At 39.5% G+C, this 16772-nt stretch overlaps 1 protein-coding gene across 1 annotated transcript in view; it reads right to left on the bottom strand.

The window, feature by feature from the left end:
- The window catches only part of TMEM135 (transmembrane protein 135), a 206862-nt gene that overhangs the window by 151014 nt on the left and 39076 nt on the right, over window positions 1–16772 (bottom strand). The window contains exon 4 of the mRNA XM_060771135.2: window positions 15047–15080. Within this exon, the coding sequence (XP_060627118.2) occupies window positions 15047–15080 (34 nt within the window). The remainder of the gene's footprint in view (window positions 1–15046; window positions 15081–16772) is intronic.

The following is a 16772-nucleotide window of genomic DNA, read 5'->3' as shown; positions in this document are numbered from 1 at the left end:
AGTAGCTACCTGTAAAAACATACCACAGAATCGCGTGGGGGACTAGAAAATCTCGAGAGGACATATGTTATCATATGCAGCTATGTGAAACCGTGGTTTCGGTCTCATCTATACAGAAGGCACATTGTAATCAAAATTAAAATTTCATTTTCTAGGGATATAAAAAGTGCATCTCGGTGGTATGTCAGGCAACCTTGCCTGCAAAAAAAAAAAAATCATTCTAATGCTAGGTCACTACAATTGAAAAGACTCCTTTCTAGATCATAACCTACAACTCAGATGAAAGCAAAGTTTGGATGAGAATCTTTCAGAACAGTTTCAGTTGTGTTTTCCTGCAAGTTTTGGAGTAGCACTAGATTATTCTTGTGGCTCATTCCAACTGTATGATTCGAACAGAAGACATACATTAAAAAAATGATGGTGCCTCCTGGTATCTTGGATCCATGCCATGAAAAAGCTTGAAATGTCAAGGCTAACACTTCAGACTGCACCTATATGAAAAGGCAATACAGCTAGCACAGTTGGTATAACACACTCCTAGTCCTACAGAAGCGCATCTCCATTTACAAGTCTGCCCATCTCTTTAGATAGGATGAAACACATGTTCCAAGGACAGGATGTGTCAATGACATAAAACACCTTCTCAGTAATGGCTCCTGAACTACAATATACCCTCCCCGCCACAGCGTGACTAAAGGAAAACATGGAATTGTTTGGATATTAAAATCTCAGTTTTTCTTTGTTTTGACTACATCAGCTACTTTTGTATTATTAACACACTATGTGTTTATTGCTTTATTATTTCTACACTGCTAAGGTGACTGTAAGGACCAAGGGTGATTTAAAATTGTTTTACAAAAATAAGTCAATAATACCAGTCAGCAGACTGGCAGCTGCATTCTGTAATTTCAGAACTATTTGCAGTGGCTGCCAGAAGTGTGAAGTATTAATCTAACCTGGAGTTTATCAGACACTGGATAACTGAGGCAAGGATGGAACACAGCTGGCACACCAGTCTAAGTTGGTAAAGAGAATGTGTGCACGAAATACGTATAGAATCATAGAATCATAGAATCAAAGAGTTGGAAGAGACCTCACGGGCCATCCAGTCCAACCCCCTGCCAAGAAGCAGGAATATTGCATTCAAATCACCCCTGACAGATGGCCACCCAGCCTCTGTTTAAAAGCTTCCAAAGAAGGAGTCTCCACCACACTCCGGGGCAGAGAGTTCCACTGCTGAATGGCTCTCACAGTCAGGAAGTTCTTCCTCATGTTAATTTAGGAATTAAATCGTTCATTGCTTCTAAGAACCAAACGTTATATAATGCTGGTTTAATTAATTCAGTTTCTTTGTTCTGGGAAGCAACACTACAGAGCTAGAAGTTTGCACAACTGTATTCTGATACTGACATATTTCTTACCTCACTTTGATTTAAAATTATCTCTCACACACAAACATAGAATCATAAATCAGGGGTGGGAGTGAAAAGGCCTTCCACATCACTTCTACTTCTGACCTAAAACCAAATCCTCATACCAAATAGAGGAAACTCACAGAAACCATGTAATTTTTTATAATAATAATAATAATAATAATAATAACAATAGTACAACTTTATTTGTAACCCAAGGGGACTCAGGGTGGTTTCCAGCAAAGGATGCAAACATTCAATGCCATAAAACAATACAAAAATAAACAAATAACCCCAAGAACAAAATATATATAACAATTACAATAACTACTTCATAAATTTAAATAATTAAATAAAACATGTGACTCTAATTAAGTCAACTAAATAGCAACTAATTAGTTTAAAAACAGTTAAAAATTAACAAATAAATAACAATAAAACTTTATTTATACCCCGCTACCATCTCCCCAAATGACTCGGTGTGGCTTACATGAGGCCGAGCCCACAATACATCAAAAAAGCAATAACAACAACAATACAAAACAGTTAAAATAAATCTCATAAACAAAAAAACAATGACAATAGCACATTTAAAAACCTATGGCTGGGCCAAATGTAATTTAAAATTTAAAAAATAATGCTGGGCATGAACAAGGTAGGAGAGGTGGAGGCATACAAGCAATCCTAAGTCAATATAAAGTGCATTTAGAGAACATATTACTGAGAGTTTCATTGGGTAAAGTCAATGGTTTACCCAATCATTGGCTTTGTATCCAGCAGTTGATTTAATGGGAATAACCATTACAGTTGCCCCGCCACATTTGTAGCTTTGACTTTTGCAAATTTGATTTAAAATGTTCCTAGATTCTCCAATGTGTTTCTATGTCCAGCATTCAAGGGAAATTAACCACAGTCATATCGGAAGACCTAACAATTCTTAGAGAGTTGTTCTCTCAAGTTAGAAAACAAATAGCAATCTTTTTGTGGTTTTTCACTTTCACAGGGGGTCCTGTGCTTCTAATCCCAGCAAATGTAGAGGGCTGACTGTACATTTGAACCATTAATTGTGACACTTTTACATGTAGCTAAAATTCAATTACCATATATACTCGGGTATACGCCGAGTTTTTCAGCACATTTTTAATGCTGAAAAAGGCCCCCTTGGCTTATACTCGAGTGAGGGTCCTGGCAAAAAAGGCACAGGGCTAAAAGAAGCCCTTTGAGGGGCTTCTACCAGCTGCATGCCTCCTCCCCTTTCGGCACAGTAACCCAGTTAGGTCTCCGTGCCGAGAGGAGAGAAAGGTGCGCGGCCTCTCCTCTCAACACAGCGACCCAGCTGGGTCACTGTGCTGAGAGGGGAAGAGAGGAAAGTGCCATGCACCTTCCCACTGGACCATGCACCTTCCCACTGGACCATGCACCTTCCCACTGGACCATGCACCTTCCCACTGGACCGGACTGGACAGAGCCTGCCAAGAGAAGAGGAGAAGCTGCGTGGCTTCCTCTTCTTCCCTCTCAGCACAGTGACCTAGCTGGGTCTCTGTGCTGAGAGAGAAGGAGAGGAAGGTGTGCGGCCTCTCCTTTCAGCCCAGCAACCCAATTGGATTGCTGTGCCAAGAGGAGAGGAGATACTGCATGTCTCAATTACTGTAATTTTATTGATACCTATTTTTATTTTGAAATTTACTAGTAGCTGCTGCATTTCTCACCCTATGCTTATACTCAAGTCAATAACTTTTCCCAGGTTTTTCTGAGGTAAAATTAGGTGCCCCGGCTTATATTTGGATAGGCTTACACTCAAGTATATACGGTAAGTCTGTTTAAGTCTTTGCTGAGTAACTGTCTTACATATTTGCCAATACAGTTTATAGGGTGTGTGTCTTAAATGAGTATTTAACCTCTTCACAAGTATTTAATCAGTCTTGACATCTTTGCAACTAACTCAGACTAACCCTTGGCCCATCAAGGAAATAGGATAAATAATTTGCAAAAGAAGCGCGGGTAAGTGCACACAACAGTTTTCAAATCATTCTCTGGAAAGCCAGCCAGCCTGATCACTTCCCTCAAAATCTTTGAAGACAAGACATTAATAGCTGACAACTTCATCCCCATCTAGTTATATACAGGCAGAAATATCAGTCAAAACAATTTCAGTTTTTAAATATCTGGAAGCAATTAGCTGAAGGGGAAAGTTTCCAAAGGGCCACCCATTAATAAACACAAAATAATTTGTGTCTGCTGTCTTGTTTGTGATAATTTTTTTATTGCTACCTCAGTTTCAGATGTCACAGTAATTACTTCCACATTCTGATTAAAACAGGAATTGAAGCCACATGTTGAAAGACTCCCTTTCTCATCAAAAACACAGAAATAAGCCCAGTTTAAAGTTATTGAAACACTGACAGCGAAGGAAAGAGCTGCCTCATTTCTGAACTTTGTTTTTTGAAAAATTAACCCCCAGAACTCCTATGTTTCACTGCCCTGAAGCAATAAACCATTGTAATAGCTCCTAATTGAATCCCTTCAAAAGAAAATTATTTAACCCTTCGATGAAAAAGTAACTAGGCTCTCTCAAAGCTTTACAGTAATTAGAAGATTAAGAGATCTATTAAAGACAGGCAGGTCCGCTGAGACAAACTGAAAGACTCAACAAATTTCCTTAGTTTATTATATACTTATTTTGATTTACAATCCCTCTTAGCCAAAGGTTTAGGGTGCTTAACAGCAATTTTATGTCAGGAAAAAAGAAAATTGGAGCCATGTTGCCAGAGAGCTCAAGATAAGATCAACATCTTGGGGGAGACAAAAAGAAAATGAGATGCTATGTGTGTGCAGGAGGAGACTCTTTCCAAATATATCAGGCATACTTGGACCAGCTGGATTCCCTCACTTTCCCACAGGACCACTAATCTTTTGAGCGGTCACGGACCAGTCCCACACTAAAGGTTAGGAGGGCTGGCAATGGTGTTTAGGCCTCCCTACCTGCCCCCAGTTTCCTGCTTCCCTGCTGCTATTGGCATCAATTCCCACTTTGTTTGAAACATTGTTTGTCCAAAATTAATGCAAGATCTGGAAATTTAAGTAACACAAAACACTAGATCTGTCCCTATGCATCTATCCATTGCATCTACAAAATGTGCTGTAAAGCACTTTCTCATCCATGAATGTAATGTCTAAACCCAAAACTTCTCTTTCACTAGAGATCCATTCTTTTTCTGTGCTTTTCTTCAAAACCATTAACCTCTAGGTAATACACACAGATCAGGTAGCAAATGGTAGGAACGTTTTCCCTTATTAGTTAGTCTTGAAATAGCTACGATCTTAAATGTGTTAAATGTGTTGAAAGAACTGTGGGATGTTGGTATCAGCAAACAAAGAGGGTAGCATAAAGTAAAGTGTGTTTTGGGTCCTATAAAAATGTTCTTCATGAACTGAGTAACTCCATCCTATTTTCACCAAAGTTTCTGAACAGATTTAGCAATCCACTTAGGAATATACTCTTGATGAGCACAGTTACATATTTGCTTAAGAAAAACCAAACACACTAATAGTAAATCCTCTGCTAAAAGCTTCTGCAAGGGAACTGACACCAAAAACACACTGAACACCAAAACAATATGACTAGTGATGGTAATTTTATGTGGCAGTTCTGACCTGGTGAACACTTTCCTTCAAGAAATCCTTGACAGAGATCCAAGCATTAGTAATGTAGGGTGGCAATGACTGGTTTCCCAATCCCAATCTTCTCTAAGGCATTTCATGGCAAAAGCCAAATAGGAATGTTTTCAAAAGGTGATACCATGCTAATGTCAAAATTCTTCACCATTCTCTTATTTAACATTATGGGGATAGTTGACTGACCTTGGTCTCCTGGTTGATTAATTTTTGAAGACTGAATGTGCGTACACACAGGGGTGGGTGTCCCTTTACTGCATGTATAAACAGTGTATCTTCATTCAACAAGCTGGTTTACTTAAAGGTGAAAAATGCTCTTGGTCTTTGGAATGCAGAAACTCCTATTGAACCAACATTTAGGCAATTACTGCATGACCATTACTCAACTACCATTACTCAACTATTTCTACTTCTGATGGTGCTCAGAGAGGGAATGCCAAATACCATTTTGAAAAGCAAAATACTCCCTTAGATTGCTAAATAGAATCATACATTAATTGAGTTGAAAGAGACCTCGTGGGCCATCCAGTCCAACCCCTTGCCAAGAAGCAGGAAAATTGCATTCAAAGCACCCACAACAGATGGCCATCCAGCCTGTTTAAAACCCTATAAAGGAGCCTCCACCACAATCTCAGTTGCTATGGCCATTCTTGAGAAGCCCACCATTTGGGCATATTGAGTATCCATGCCAAGTTTGGTCCAGATCTAGCATTGTTTGAGTCCACAGTGCTTTCTAGATGTAAGTGAATTACAACTCCAAAACTCAGGGCCAATACCCACCAAACCCTTCCAGTATTTTCTATTGAGTTCTGTGTGCCAAGTTTCCATCGTTGGTGGAGTCCAGAATGCTCCTCTCTCCCAACCCCACTAGTATTCAGATTTGGGTGTATTGGGTATTTGTGCCAAATTTGATCCAGTGAATAAAAATACATCCTGCAGATCAAATATTTACATTACAATTCATAACAATAGCAAAATTACAATTATGAAGTAGCAACAAAAATAATTTTATGGTAGGGGATCACCATGGACTTGGATGGCTCTTCATCCCGACTCCTGAGACTAAGTCCAGAGTCATTTCAGCATATATGGTTAGACTTTTTTTGACTGCCTTTGAAAATGATCTGGACACTTCAACAGCTTCAGAATATAGCTATCTACTTGAAGGACATAGCAGAACCACATTATACTGTGCTGAAAGATCTACAAGGCCAGCCAATGTACTTCCACGCACAGTCTGGAGGACGGGTCTTAATCTTTAACTCCCTAACTGGCTTAAGTCCAGCTATCTCAGTTATCATCTTTCAACACATGAAGTGGCACCAGAGGGCAGGAAAAGGGGCATGCATGGTAACTTTTACTGGTGGCATTCTCTTTATGGAGTTGATAAGGCCAATTTTCTTCTAAGGACATAAAATGGTGACAACTTTATGTCTCAACAAAGCCTTCAAGAGGAAAAAGTAGTTTTCAAATAGAAAAATTGTCTGTCGTAATGTGCTCTTTGTCAGAAATACTAAAAATTCACTGGGTATTTTTTATTACAAAAGTGTAAGTCAAGCACTGAAAGAGTTAGTAGGCCAAATACTGTTGTTAGAGTCAATGGGCTAAAGCTAGTGTCATCCTGAGGCGAGGTAAACCTCTGTGTGAGAGAGCCTCGTGTGAGAAAGCTCTAGTGTTAAGGCTGCTGTGTGTAAAACAACTATGTATTTGTTTACTTCTGTTAAGGAAACCTTATTTTTGTAAAACAGCGCAACCTTATTATTTTACTACAAAGAAAAGCCTCCTATGGAAGAGATAATATTGGTCTGTATGTTTTTGTTCTTTTTATCACTTTGGGCTACTGGTGCTAGGTCACGCTGATGCTGCTAAGTTACACTGCTATACATTTATGAGGAGGGTTTTTTGTTAATAAGCCCACTCGCCCAACACTTTTTTTATGTTGCTCCATGATATTATTTTGTGTTTGCATTACACCTGGTTGTGTTATTTTTGCCCCTGAGAGGGCAAAGATAAATGGGGAGAAAATCCGCAATGACAAAAAAGTATGCATTCATCCAACTTGTAGACTGCATGAATAACACAAGTGTAAACATATCTTTTAGTTTCATATCAGCAGGAAGAAGCCAAATGCAGAACAATATTTGTGTTTGTGTGTGTGTGTGTGTATACACACACATAAACATGGTATAAGTGGGGGGAAAGGTCTCACGAGCTGTATGATACTTAGACAGAACAAAAATGTTGGTAGGATTCCCAGTTTAAATTGTTGGTGGAAGCCCAGCAAAAATGAAACTAACAGATCCCAAACTCAACTCCTGCCAAGGTAGAACTTTCAAACTAAAATAAAATATTTATTTGTCTGTTCATGTAGGTTGACCATCCCCACCTCACTTTCAGCATCTTTGAGTGGGCTGGGAATTCTAGAAAGTGCAAAACTGTGAGTGTAATTTCTTTGTGTGCATTCCAATACTATAATTTTGAAGTATTTCTTACTAGAATAAGCGATGATGTTGGGGAGTGAAGATTTTACAGTACAAGAATTTCCTTACATGCTTTTTTCTTTTTGCCTATAGGAATGCATCTGCACTCTAGAACTGATGTAGTTTGACACCACTTTAACTGCCACAGCTCAGTGCTATGGGAATTGTAGTTTTACAAGGTCTTTAGCTTATTTGCTAGTGTTGGTGCCTCACCAAACTACGGAGTGGCAACGTAACATTGCATGGAAGGCAAATAAGAGCCCTGAATGCTTTTGCTGGCTCCTGCCAGAATTTTCTGGGTTGAAGTGACAGATGAGGTTTCCTGGGGCTAAAATGCCAAAGCCAATTAGCCATGTCAATCCACAAGTATGCCAGCTGCCAAGGTCTAACATTATTACTATATGATTTTAAAAAGTGAAGACATCAGCAATGTTAAGAGTTCACATAACTCCTAATTTTAAAACTTGTTTCAAAAAGATTTACTGGAGTGGCAGCAACGACCTTAGACTTTGGCCTTTGAGAAGTCAATAGGAATGCTATTCATTTTCTGTAACTTGATTATACCATGCATTGTTAATCAAATTATCTTATATTACAAGCCTGAAAAAAATCTGGATTATCGCATATTTTTTGCTTATGTTTCATATAACATTTTTGTTTTTAAGGGTATCAGTTCATGGCAGTATTGTCCTTGCTATATTACAAACTGCTTATTCCACAAAATATGAGATGTCTAATATATACACAGCTAACCATTGAAGGCATCAGTTTTCAAAGGGTAAAATGCATTTTGGTGAAGTGTCTTGAGCACTTTCAATTTAACATAAAACATACTTGCTCCGTGATTGCTTTAAAACATATGCATTTGATTTTTAATGGACTCAGTTATTGTTGAGAGTCAACACTGTTGCTTGCAATGAAGGTAACAAGAGCAAATATTATTTTTCTCCAAATGTTTACCTGACTAAATATATTTACCTAACCCTGCAGAAGAAATCTTTAATGAAATAAAATACTTTGGTATGATATAATTAAACCTACACAGCTCTTTCAAGAGACATTTAGAAGTAGTTTTTGATCAATATTAGGGTTACATTAAATGAAAATTCATCCTCCATCTCAGAAAGCATCTAATCCTTTTATTTAGCAATTTATCATTTCATACATAGAGCAATCTAAGTGCTCATATTCAGGGCTGGTTTATATTTATTTATTTATTTACTTACTTACTTACTTACTTCATTTCTACCCCGCCTTTCTCTACCCCAGAGGGGACTCAAGGCAGCTTACAAATCTGGCAAAATTCAATGCCACACAGGTAAAAAAAACAAACACATTCCATCAAAATATAAACAATCTAAACACATAAGCAACTGAAACACATATCAATCAATTAAACACATTAAAGCAATATAAAATGATGACTCATAATCTCATGTCCAAATAGTTTTTAAAAATCCATAGTCTGTTATTCAAGATATTAAAGTCTCATTCCGTAGTTTCCTATTCACCAAATGCCTGCGAGAAGAGCCAGGCCTCACGTTTTTTTCCTAAAAACCAGGAAGGAAGGGGCCTGCCTGATGTCACTGGGGAGGGAGTTCCACAGGCAAGGGGCCACCACTGAATAATAACAACAACAACAACAACAACAACACCCAGGCACTAACAAGCCACACCAAAAAAACTGCCAGGCCATCAAATGCTAATCAAGGTGGTCAGTTGAAACATTCACACCTAGCTCCAACAGACAAGAGTTCTTTGTCCCACCCTGGTCATTCCACAGATATATAAACCCAATTTTCCTAGTTCCAACAGACCACACAACCTCTGAGGATGCTTGCCACAGATGCAGGCGAAACATCAGGAGAGAATGCCTCTAGAACATGGCCATATAGCCCGAAAAAACCTACAACAATCCAGTGATTCCAGCCATGAAAGCCTTCGACAATACATAATAGTCACCCCAAAGGGGACTCAGGGTGGATCACAGCACACATACAGGGCAAACATTCAATGCCGCTTTGTATAGACAATACACAGATAAACAGAATAGAAGGAGGTGCCATGGAAGGTTGGGCTTGAGTCCAGGGGGTGCTGTTGCTCCATCCTCTATGATGAAGAGCAGTCAGGACTTCCTCCTTCTTTTTGGTTGCCCAGCATTCTCTGAACTTCCTTCTTTATGGCGTCGTAAAACACCTCCCCCACTTTTTTTAGTGGTTCCTGATTTCTCTAATCACAGCTAAAGCTGTTTTTAAATTGCTTAGGTCAGTGGTTCTCAACCTGTGGGTCAGTCATACGAAAGCTGACTGGCACAACCTGGGGATCACAACCAGATAGAGTGAAGACATCTGCCCTTGCGCTATGCTACTCTGCTGCTGAGTATGCATGCCCAGTGTGGAACACATCTCACCACACTAATACAGTAGATGTGGCTCTAAATGAGACATGCCATATTGTCACGGGGTGTCTGCGCCCTACACCACTGGAGAAATTACACTGCTTAGCCGGTATTGCACCACCTGACATCCGCCGGGAAGTTGCAGCCAATAGTGAAAAGACCAAGGCAGAGACATAGAATCATAGAATCAAAGAGTTGGAAGAGACCTCATGGGCCATCCAGTCCAACCCCCTGCCAAGAAGCAGGAATATTGCATTCAAATCACCCCTGACAAATGGCCATCCAGCCTCTGCTTAAAAGCTTCCAAAGAAGGAGCCTCCACCACACTCTGGGGCAGAGAGTTCCACTGCTGAATGGCTCTCACAGTCAGGAAGTTCTTCCTAATGTTCAGATGGACATCATCTCCAGCTCATCCCTTGTTTGGGTATCAGCCAGCACGTCAACGACTTAAATCAAGAAATAGTTTTCTTAGATCTACAGAGACACTCGCTGGAACACCTCAGCAAGCGAGAGTTCAAAAGTGGCAGGCTCAAACCCAGCACCTCAATCTGTGGGTGATACCAGATGAGAGACTCCCCCTTGGGCACACAGAAGACTGGGCAACTTGGAAGGTGCTGAACAGACTGCGCTCTGGCACCACGAGATGCAGAGCCAACCTTAAGAAATGGGGCCACAAAGTGGAATCTACAACATGTGAGTGTGGAGAAGAGCAAACCACTGACCACCTGCTGCAATGCAACCTGAGCCCTGCCACATGCACGATGGAGGACCTTCTTGCGGCAACACCAGAGGCACTCCAAGTGGCCAGATACAGGTCAAAGGACATTTAATCAGCTACCAAGTTTGCAAAATTTGTGTTTTTTTTAATCTGTTTGTTTGTTTTGTTCTGTTAGAAATGTAATACAATGTTCTGGTTGCGGATGACACGATAAATCAATAAACCTGTGGGTCCCCAGGTATTTTGGCCTACAACTCCCAGGAATCCCAGTCAGTTTACCAGCTGTTAGGATTTCTGGGAGTTGAAGTCCAAAAACATCTGGGGACCCCAGGTTGAGAACCACTGTCTTAGGTAAACAATGAGCTAGGGCTGACATTTGGCCGCTCATGCCAACCTGGGGCTTCGAACTTGCAACCTTTTAGTTGATAGATCTTATAATTGCTGATAATTTACCAACTGAGCTAAACCTCCAACCCTGAAAAGGCCGTCTCTCGTCCCAACCAATTGCACTTGCGAAGAGGCTGGGACAGAGAGCAGGGTTTCCCGCACCGATCTTAAACCTCTTGTAGGCTCACAGAGGGAGATGTGTTTGGATTGGTAAGTTGGACCAGAACCGTATAGAGCTTTATAGGCCAAGACCAGAACTTTGAATTGGGCTCGGTAGCAGACTGGCAACCAGTGGAGCTGATGTAACAGAGGAGTAGTATGCTCCCTGTTTTCAAAGGCAACCCCACGTAGAAGGAAGGAAAGAAACTCAAAAAGGGATGTGTATTTTATGGTCTGCATAAATGTCTAGTGTCTAGATCCAGGGAAGTCATGCTACTCATCTATTCTGCCTCTATTAATAAATGCCTCCTCTATTCTTCCCTATAACAGCCACCTTGTGACATCACCCAAGGCAGTTTGTAATACAAATATGTCTATTAGCCCTAAAAGATTGGCAACTCTGCTAAAGCCTTTGAACAAGGTTAAAAATTATGTGTGCTCCAGATGTTGCCCCAACCACCAAAGTCAGTGATAAGGAATTCCAGATAAGGCAATCCAATCACATGTGGAGGGCTACGTGATTCCACCAACCCCGTCACAGAAAACAAAAAAGGATGCTACTATGTCTTCCCTTACAATGGAACAATGTCACTTTACCGGCTACTCAAGAGAAAGTTTAGAAATATCTACTTTTAATATTATCTTTTGAAGTGTTATTTTTTATTTCCTTAAGGTGAAGAAAGCCTTGAAATGCCTCAGGTTTAACGTCTGGGTGGAGAACTAAAAGCAAGAGACCACAGCAATAGCAAAACAGAAGTCAAAATGTAACCACAACTAAATGTGGTTTGTGGTTTTAAAAACCTAAATATTTTCATTTGTGCCTTTCCCTACATCTCTCCCAACTCTCATCTCAATTAAGCTCTCCAAGGGCATGCAACTATCTCTTTCAACACACTGTTGCAGCACCACAGCCAGCTCAGGGCTAAGATGAGCAACACACATTGGAAGGCTCCCACCAGGCTTTAACACTCTGCCCTTGTTATTAGTGGGTGAGACAGAAGGTACTCTGAGCAGTGGCAATCTTGTTGTGGAACTCATTGTCTAGGAAGGCCCACCTAGCCACCATTCTCCTATTTTTAGAATGGTGAAAATAACTCCTTATTGATGCATTTGTTCTGCCAAATCCTAATCTCACCTAGTCTAGACATATTTTCATTACAATAAAACTAGTATTGGGTTGTTGTAAGTTTTTCGGGCCGTATGGCCATGTTCCAGAAGCATTTTCTCCTGATGTTTCGCCTGCATCTATGGCAGGCATCCTCAGAGGTTTTGAGGTCTGTTGGAAACTAGGAAAATTGGGTTTATATATCTGTGGACAGTCCATGGTGGGAGAAAGAACTCCTGTCTGCTGGAGGCAAGTATAAATGTTGCAGTTAGCCACCTTGATTAGCATTAAATGGCTAATTAAATGGCTCACAACCTCTGAGAATGCCTTCCATAGATATAGGTGAAACGTCAGGAGAGAATGCTTCTGGAACATGGCCATACAGCTCGAAAAATTTACAACAACCCAATGATTCCAACCATGAAATCATTCGAGAATACATTAAAGTAGTATTGTTTTCAGTTATTACCTCAGCTCTATTACTATATTCAATTACATTTCATTCTTTTATGTGTTATTGTAGCTGTGTTACAATGCAAGTGTAGTTTCAGCTAGGAAGCACTATATCAATGAAAGAAACACAAAGATCAACTTGCATATCTCCAGCATATCCAATGCAGAACAAGTAGGATAATTTCTGAATTGCTCTTCTCTTTTCCATTAATTTTCCTTCAATTTAAGTATACTGTGTTCAGGCATGTAGCCGGGGGGGGGGGGGGGGGTTGAGGGGCTTCAGCCCCCCCCCTCCCCAAAATTCTCATGGTGGTCCGTAAGAAGGCCTTACTGGTACATTATTTAAACTGTTATGTTTATTCATATCATGATCTGATCACCATGCTCCATATATTCCATATGCATGGGGGTATTGGGGTAACGATACAAAAGGTTTGCTAGGGTAGACCCTCTTTCACTCAGACTCCCCCCCCCCCCCCCGAATCAAAATCCTGGCTATGGGCCTGACTGTGTTTTACATAATTTTGAAGTTTTTCCTTTCTTTAAAACACTTTACTACTTAGAGTTTTGCCAATACGCATATGCCTTTTGCTTTCGAGAAACCTACTTACAGGCCGTTCTCCTACCTTATTAGACAGAAATAACTGCAGTGATCACATTTCACTTTCACCCTCCAGCTGGAATCCTGGGGTTCCCTTTGATCCCAATATATCTTTAGAGGGATCGTCTTATACATACATATATGTTACCAATACATCCCTTTTACCATCTTAGAAATGTCTTGCCTTCAACATGTGCAATCCAAAATAGATCTGGAAAATCTTGTGCATGTTTGTGCAGCCTCCAGGAACAGCTACTTTCACTCTACGTTCTCTGGTATTACAGAAATGTTGATTCATTGATTGCAACTGGTTCAGATTCAGCAGCCCACATTCTCAAATACATGAAATCTAATATGACTTTGCAAACATCTTTTTTGCACCAACTTCCATTGGGATCAGTTGCCGTGTTATTAAATTTGCAAGTCAAAAATAAACCTCAATACTGCTACATGGAGATCTGCCTTCAACTCCCTTGCACTTGTGAATATACCCAACTTTTAAACTCAACCTTTTCCATAACTGGCATTTACCCAACTGTACAAGATTATTTATGGAGGTATTCATACTACGTAATAGCAGCAGTCTGTTATCACTTGAAATGTCATGGCTCTATCCATGGAACAATGGAATTTGAAGTTTTGGAGATAGTAATTTCTCTCCAGCTTCTCAAGCAGAAGCTCTCCAGGCAAGATATACCACTCTATGGCTTGAGTCAGCTTGGGAAAAGAAGGGCGCAGCTACACCAGAAATCATGCAGCCTGAAACCATTTTAACTGCCATGGCTCAATGCTATGGAATCACAAGAGTTGAAGTTTTACAAGATCTTTAGTCTCCTCTTTTAACGAGTGCTAGTGCCTCAACTACAAACCCCAGGGTTCTCTAGCATTGAGTAATGGCAGTTAAAATGATGCCAAATGCATTATTTCTGCAAAGGCAATGCACTCCAAGCATCCAAAGCTGTGTGCCTCCTGCTTCTTGTTGTCTGTCCAGCATTGCAAAATAGGTGGAATTGACCAAGCCATCAACAATGCACACCAGTAATCTAAATTCAGCTGAGTCATAAAGCTGTGCGTGACTACTGAGAACAAACCTATAATCTTGAGGAGAAACAGAACTTAACTTGCTTTAGGAGGCCACAGATTTGAGAAGGAAATAAAGGAATCCAAGGCAATCACTAAAATTCCACAGGTATCCAATTCAAAAGGCATTATACTTTGGCAAAGATTGCACTCTAGAATATTACTTCAAAGAGTGAACATCCAAGAATACAGGTTATGAGACTTGTTGATTTAAAATTATATTTATTTTCAAATATTTTCAAAATACAAGTTTTTAAAAGTAACACCAAACATTCTGTTCAGACAAAAAACCCAGTTGACATATAACTGCACAGATATTTTGACTTGCAAGGAAACTGTTGGGGGGAAGCAAAATGTATTCATTTGTGTATAATATTAAAACAGATTTTCACTTAAATTCATTCCCAACACACTTCGGCATGGCTGAATTTACTACTAAATTCTAGGTATTAGCTAAGGCAGGATAAGGTTTACATTAGTAGAAATGATACTTTTTATGATAATTAAAAAATGATAATTAAAAAAACTCTCGACAGTGTTTCTATGTTTTTATATATATACGTAATAGTATTACTTACCAAATTAGCCATATAAATTGTAAGCAGCCCTCTCCTAGAGACAAAACAACAAATAAAATAATTATTAAGGTCTACTGAGATTAACATAGGTTTTATCAGATCAAATATACTAAAATCGGCAATTTCTCTGCCAGATCAAGAAAAAAAAGCCCACAATAGCTACAACGGAGAGAGCAATCACATTTCATTTTGGAAAGTTCCTTGATATCTAGGGTCATGAGTGTTCTTTTTCATTGCTGACCTGCTTCTTGGAAATTACTAAATGACTGATAAAAGATTGGTATTTTGTTACCAGAAAGGATATATTTCTCCATCTATGATCCAACTGAGAGAAGATCCAATAATACCTACAACATATCAAACATTTCAAATCCAAATTTTTAATCAGACTCAAGTAGCTGGATGTGTGCTTATTGTTTTATTTCTGGGATTCTAAGGCTGTTTTTGATGAGGGGCCCTGGGACCTTATGATCAAAACCACCATCTCAATAATATTCCAGCAGCAGAACATCTATTTTGTTTGGTCAATATAGTGTGTGCGTGTTCTAATTTTGCCTGCAAGGGCTTCACAAGAAAAAAAAAAGGGCACGAAGGGAAAGAGAACTTTTTTTTTCTGGACCCTGTGTTTTAAAGCTAAGATATTACATCTGAACTTTAAAACTACACATCTATTAGATTTATCTCTCTATCTTCCTGCAAAGAACTCAAAAGAGTGCACACCAAGTACATAATTTTTACCTATAAAGCAGTGGTTTCCAAACTTTTTTTGACCAGGCACCACTTTGACCAGGAACCAATCTCCAACATTAGTACCAAAAGGGTTACAAATCAGTTTTTGATCAACTTCAGATTCTGTTTATTTATTTGGGGTGCTGATTCAAAAATTGTATTGGATAGACCACATCAGCTCTAGTTTCTGATACAGAACATGTGCCATCCAGTAGTTGCCATCTGCTCGCCCACAGAAAACCATATTTAATAATCTAGAGCTGATGTGGTAACAGTAATCTTTCGTGGGGAGTCAGCCACTTCCCTCCCTACAACCCAGTTTCCTCGGCACTATAAGAGGGTTTCGTGAGACCAGTTGCTTTCCTTGCCGCGTGTTTTGAGGTAACAGAGTAGTAATGCTGAGACCGTGGACCATATTTTCGTTCTTGCGAAGCACTAGTGGTCCATGGATCACAGGTTGGGGACCACTGCAGTGTAAAGGAATTTAAGCTGCAAGATGGGGATGGGTTAATTGCTAGCAAAAAGATCACACTTCCAAGTCAGAAACCATCAAAATACTGTATCAGATGGGTTTCACGTTTTACATCCTGTATTTATTTATTTATTTACTATACTTGTATCCCACCTTTCTCAACCTCAAAGGGGACTCAAGGCAGCCTTACAATGGCAATTCAATGCCACAATGTATACATACATCAATGAATAAACTAAAACATTAAACCCAACCAATTCAAACATAACATTAAAACAACAATTAAAATAACACAATCCAGGTCATATGTACAGAAAGTTATTCAGATTTCACCTGACTTTGATTTTAAATTCTGTTCTCTATGCCAGAGTCAAGCTGCTACTTCTATGTAACTTGCCCTCGACTGCCAATAGATGTTGAAGCTTTAGCATGCAACACTCTTGTGATTCTCTCAGTATACGTATAATATGTAATGTACATATAGATTAATTTTCAGTGACATTCCCCCACACCATCTTCTGGAGA

The sequence above is a fragment of the Anolis sagrei genome, chromosome 3 (genome assembly GCF_037176765.1).
Source record: "Anolis sagrei isolate rAnoSag1 chromosome 3, rAnoSag1.mat, whole genome shotgun sequence".
In the NCBI taxonomy this organism is placed as follows: Eukaryota; Metazoa; Chordata; class Lepidosauria; order Squamata; family Dactyloidae; genus Anolis; species Anolis sagrei.
This window is presented reverse-complemented; position numbering and strand designations above follow the sequence as displayed.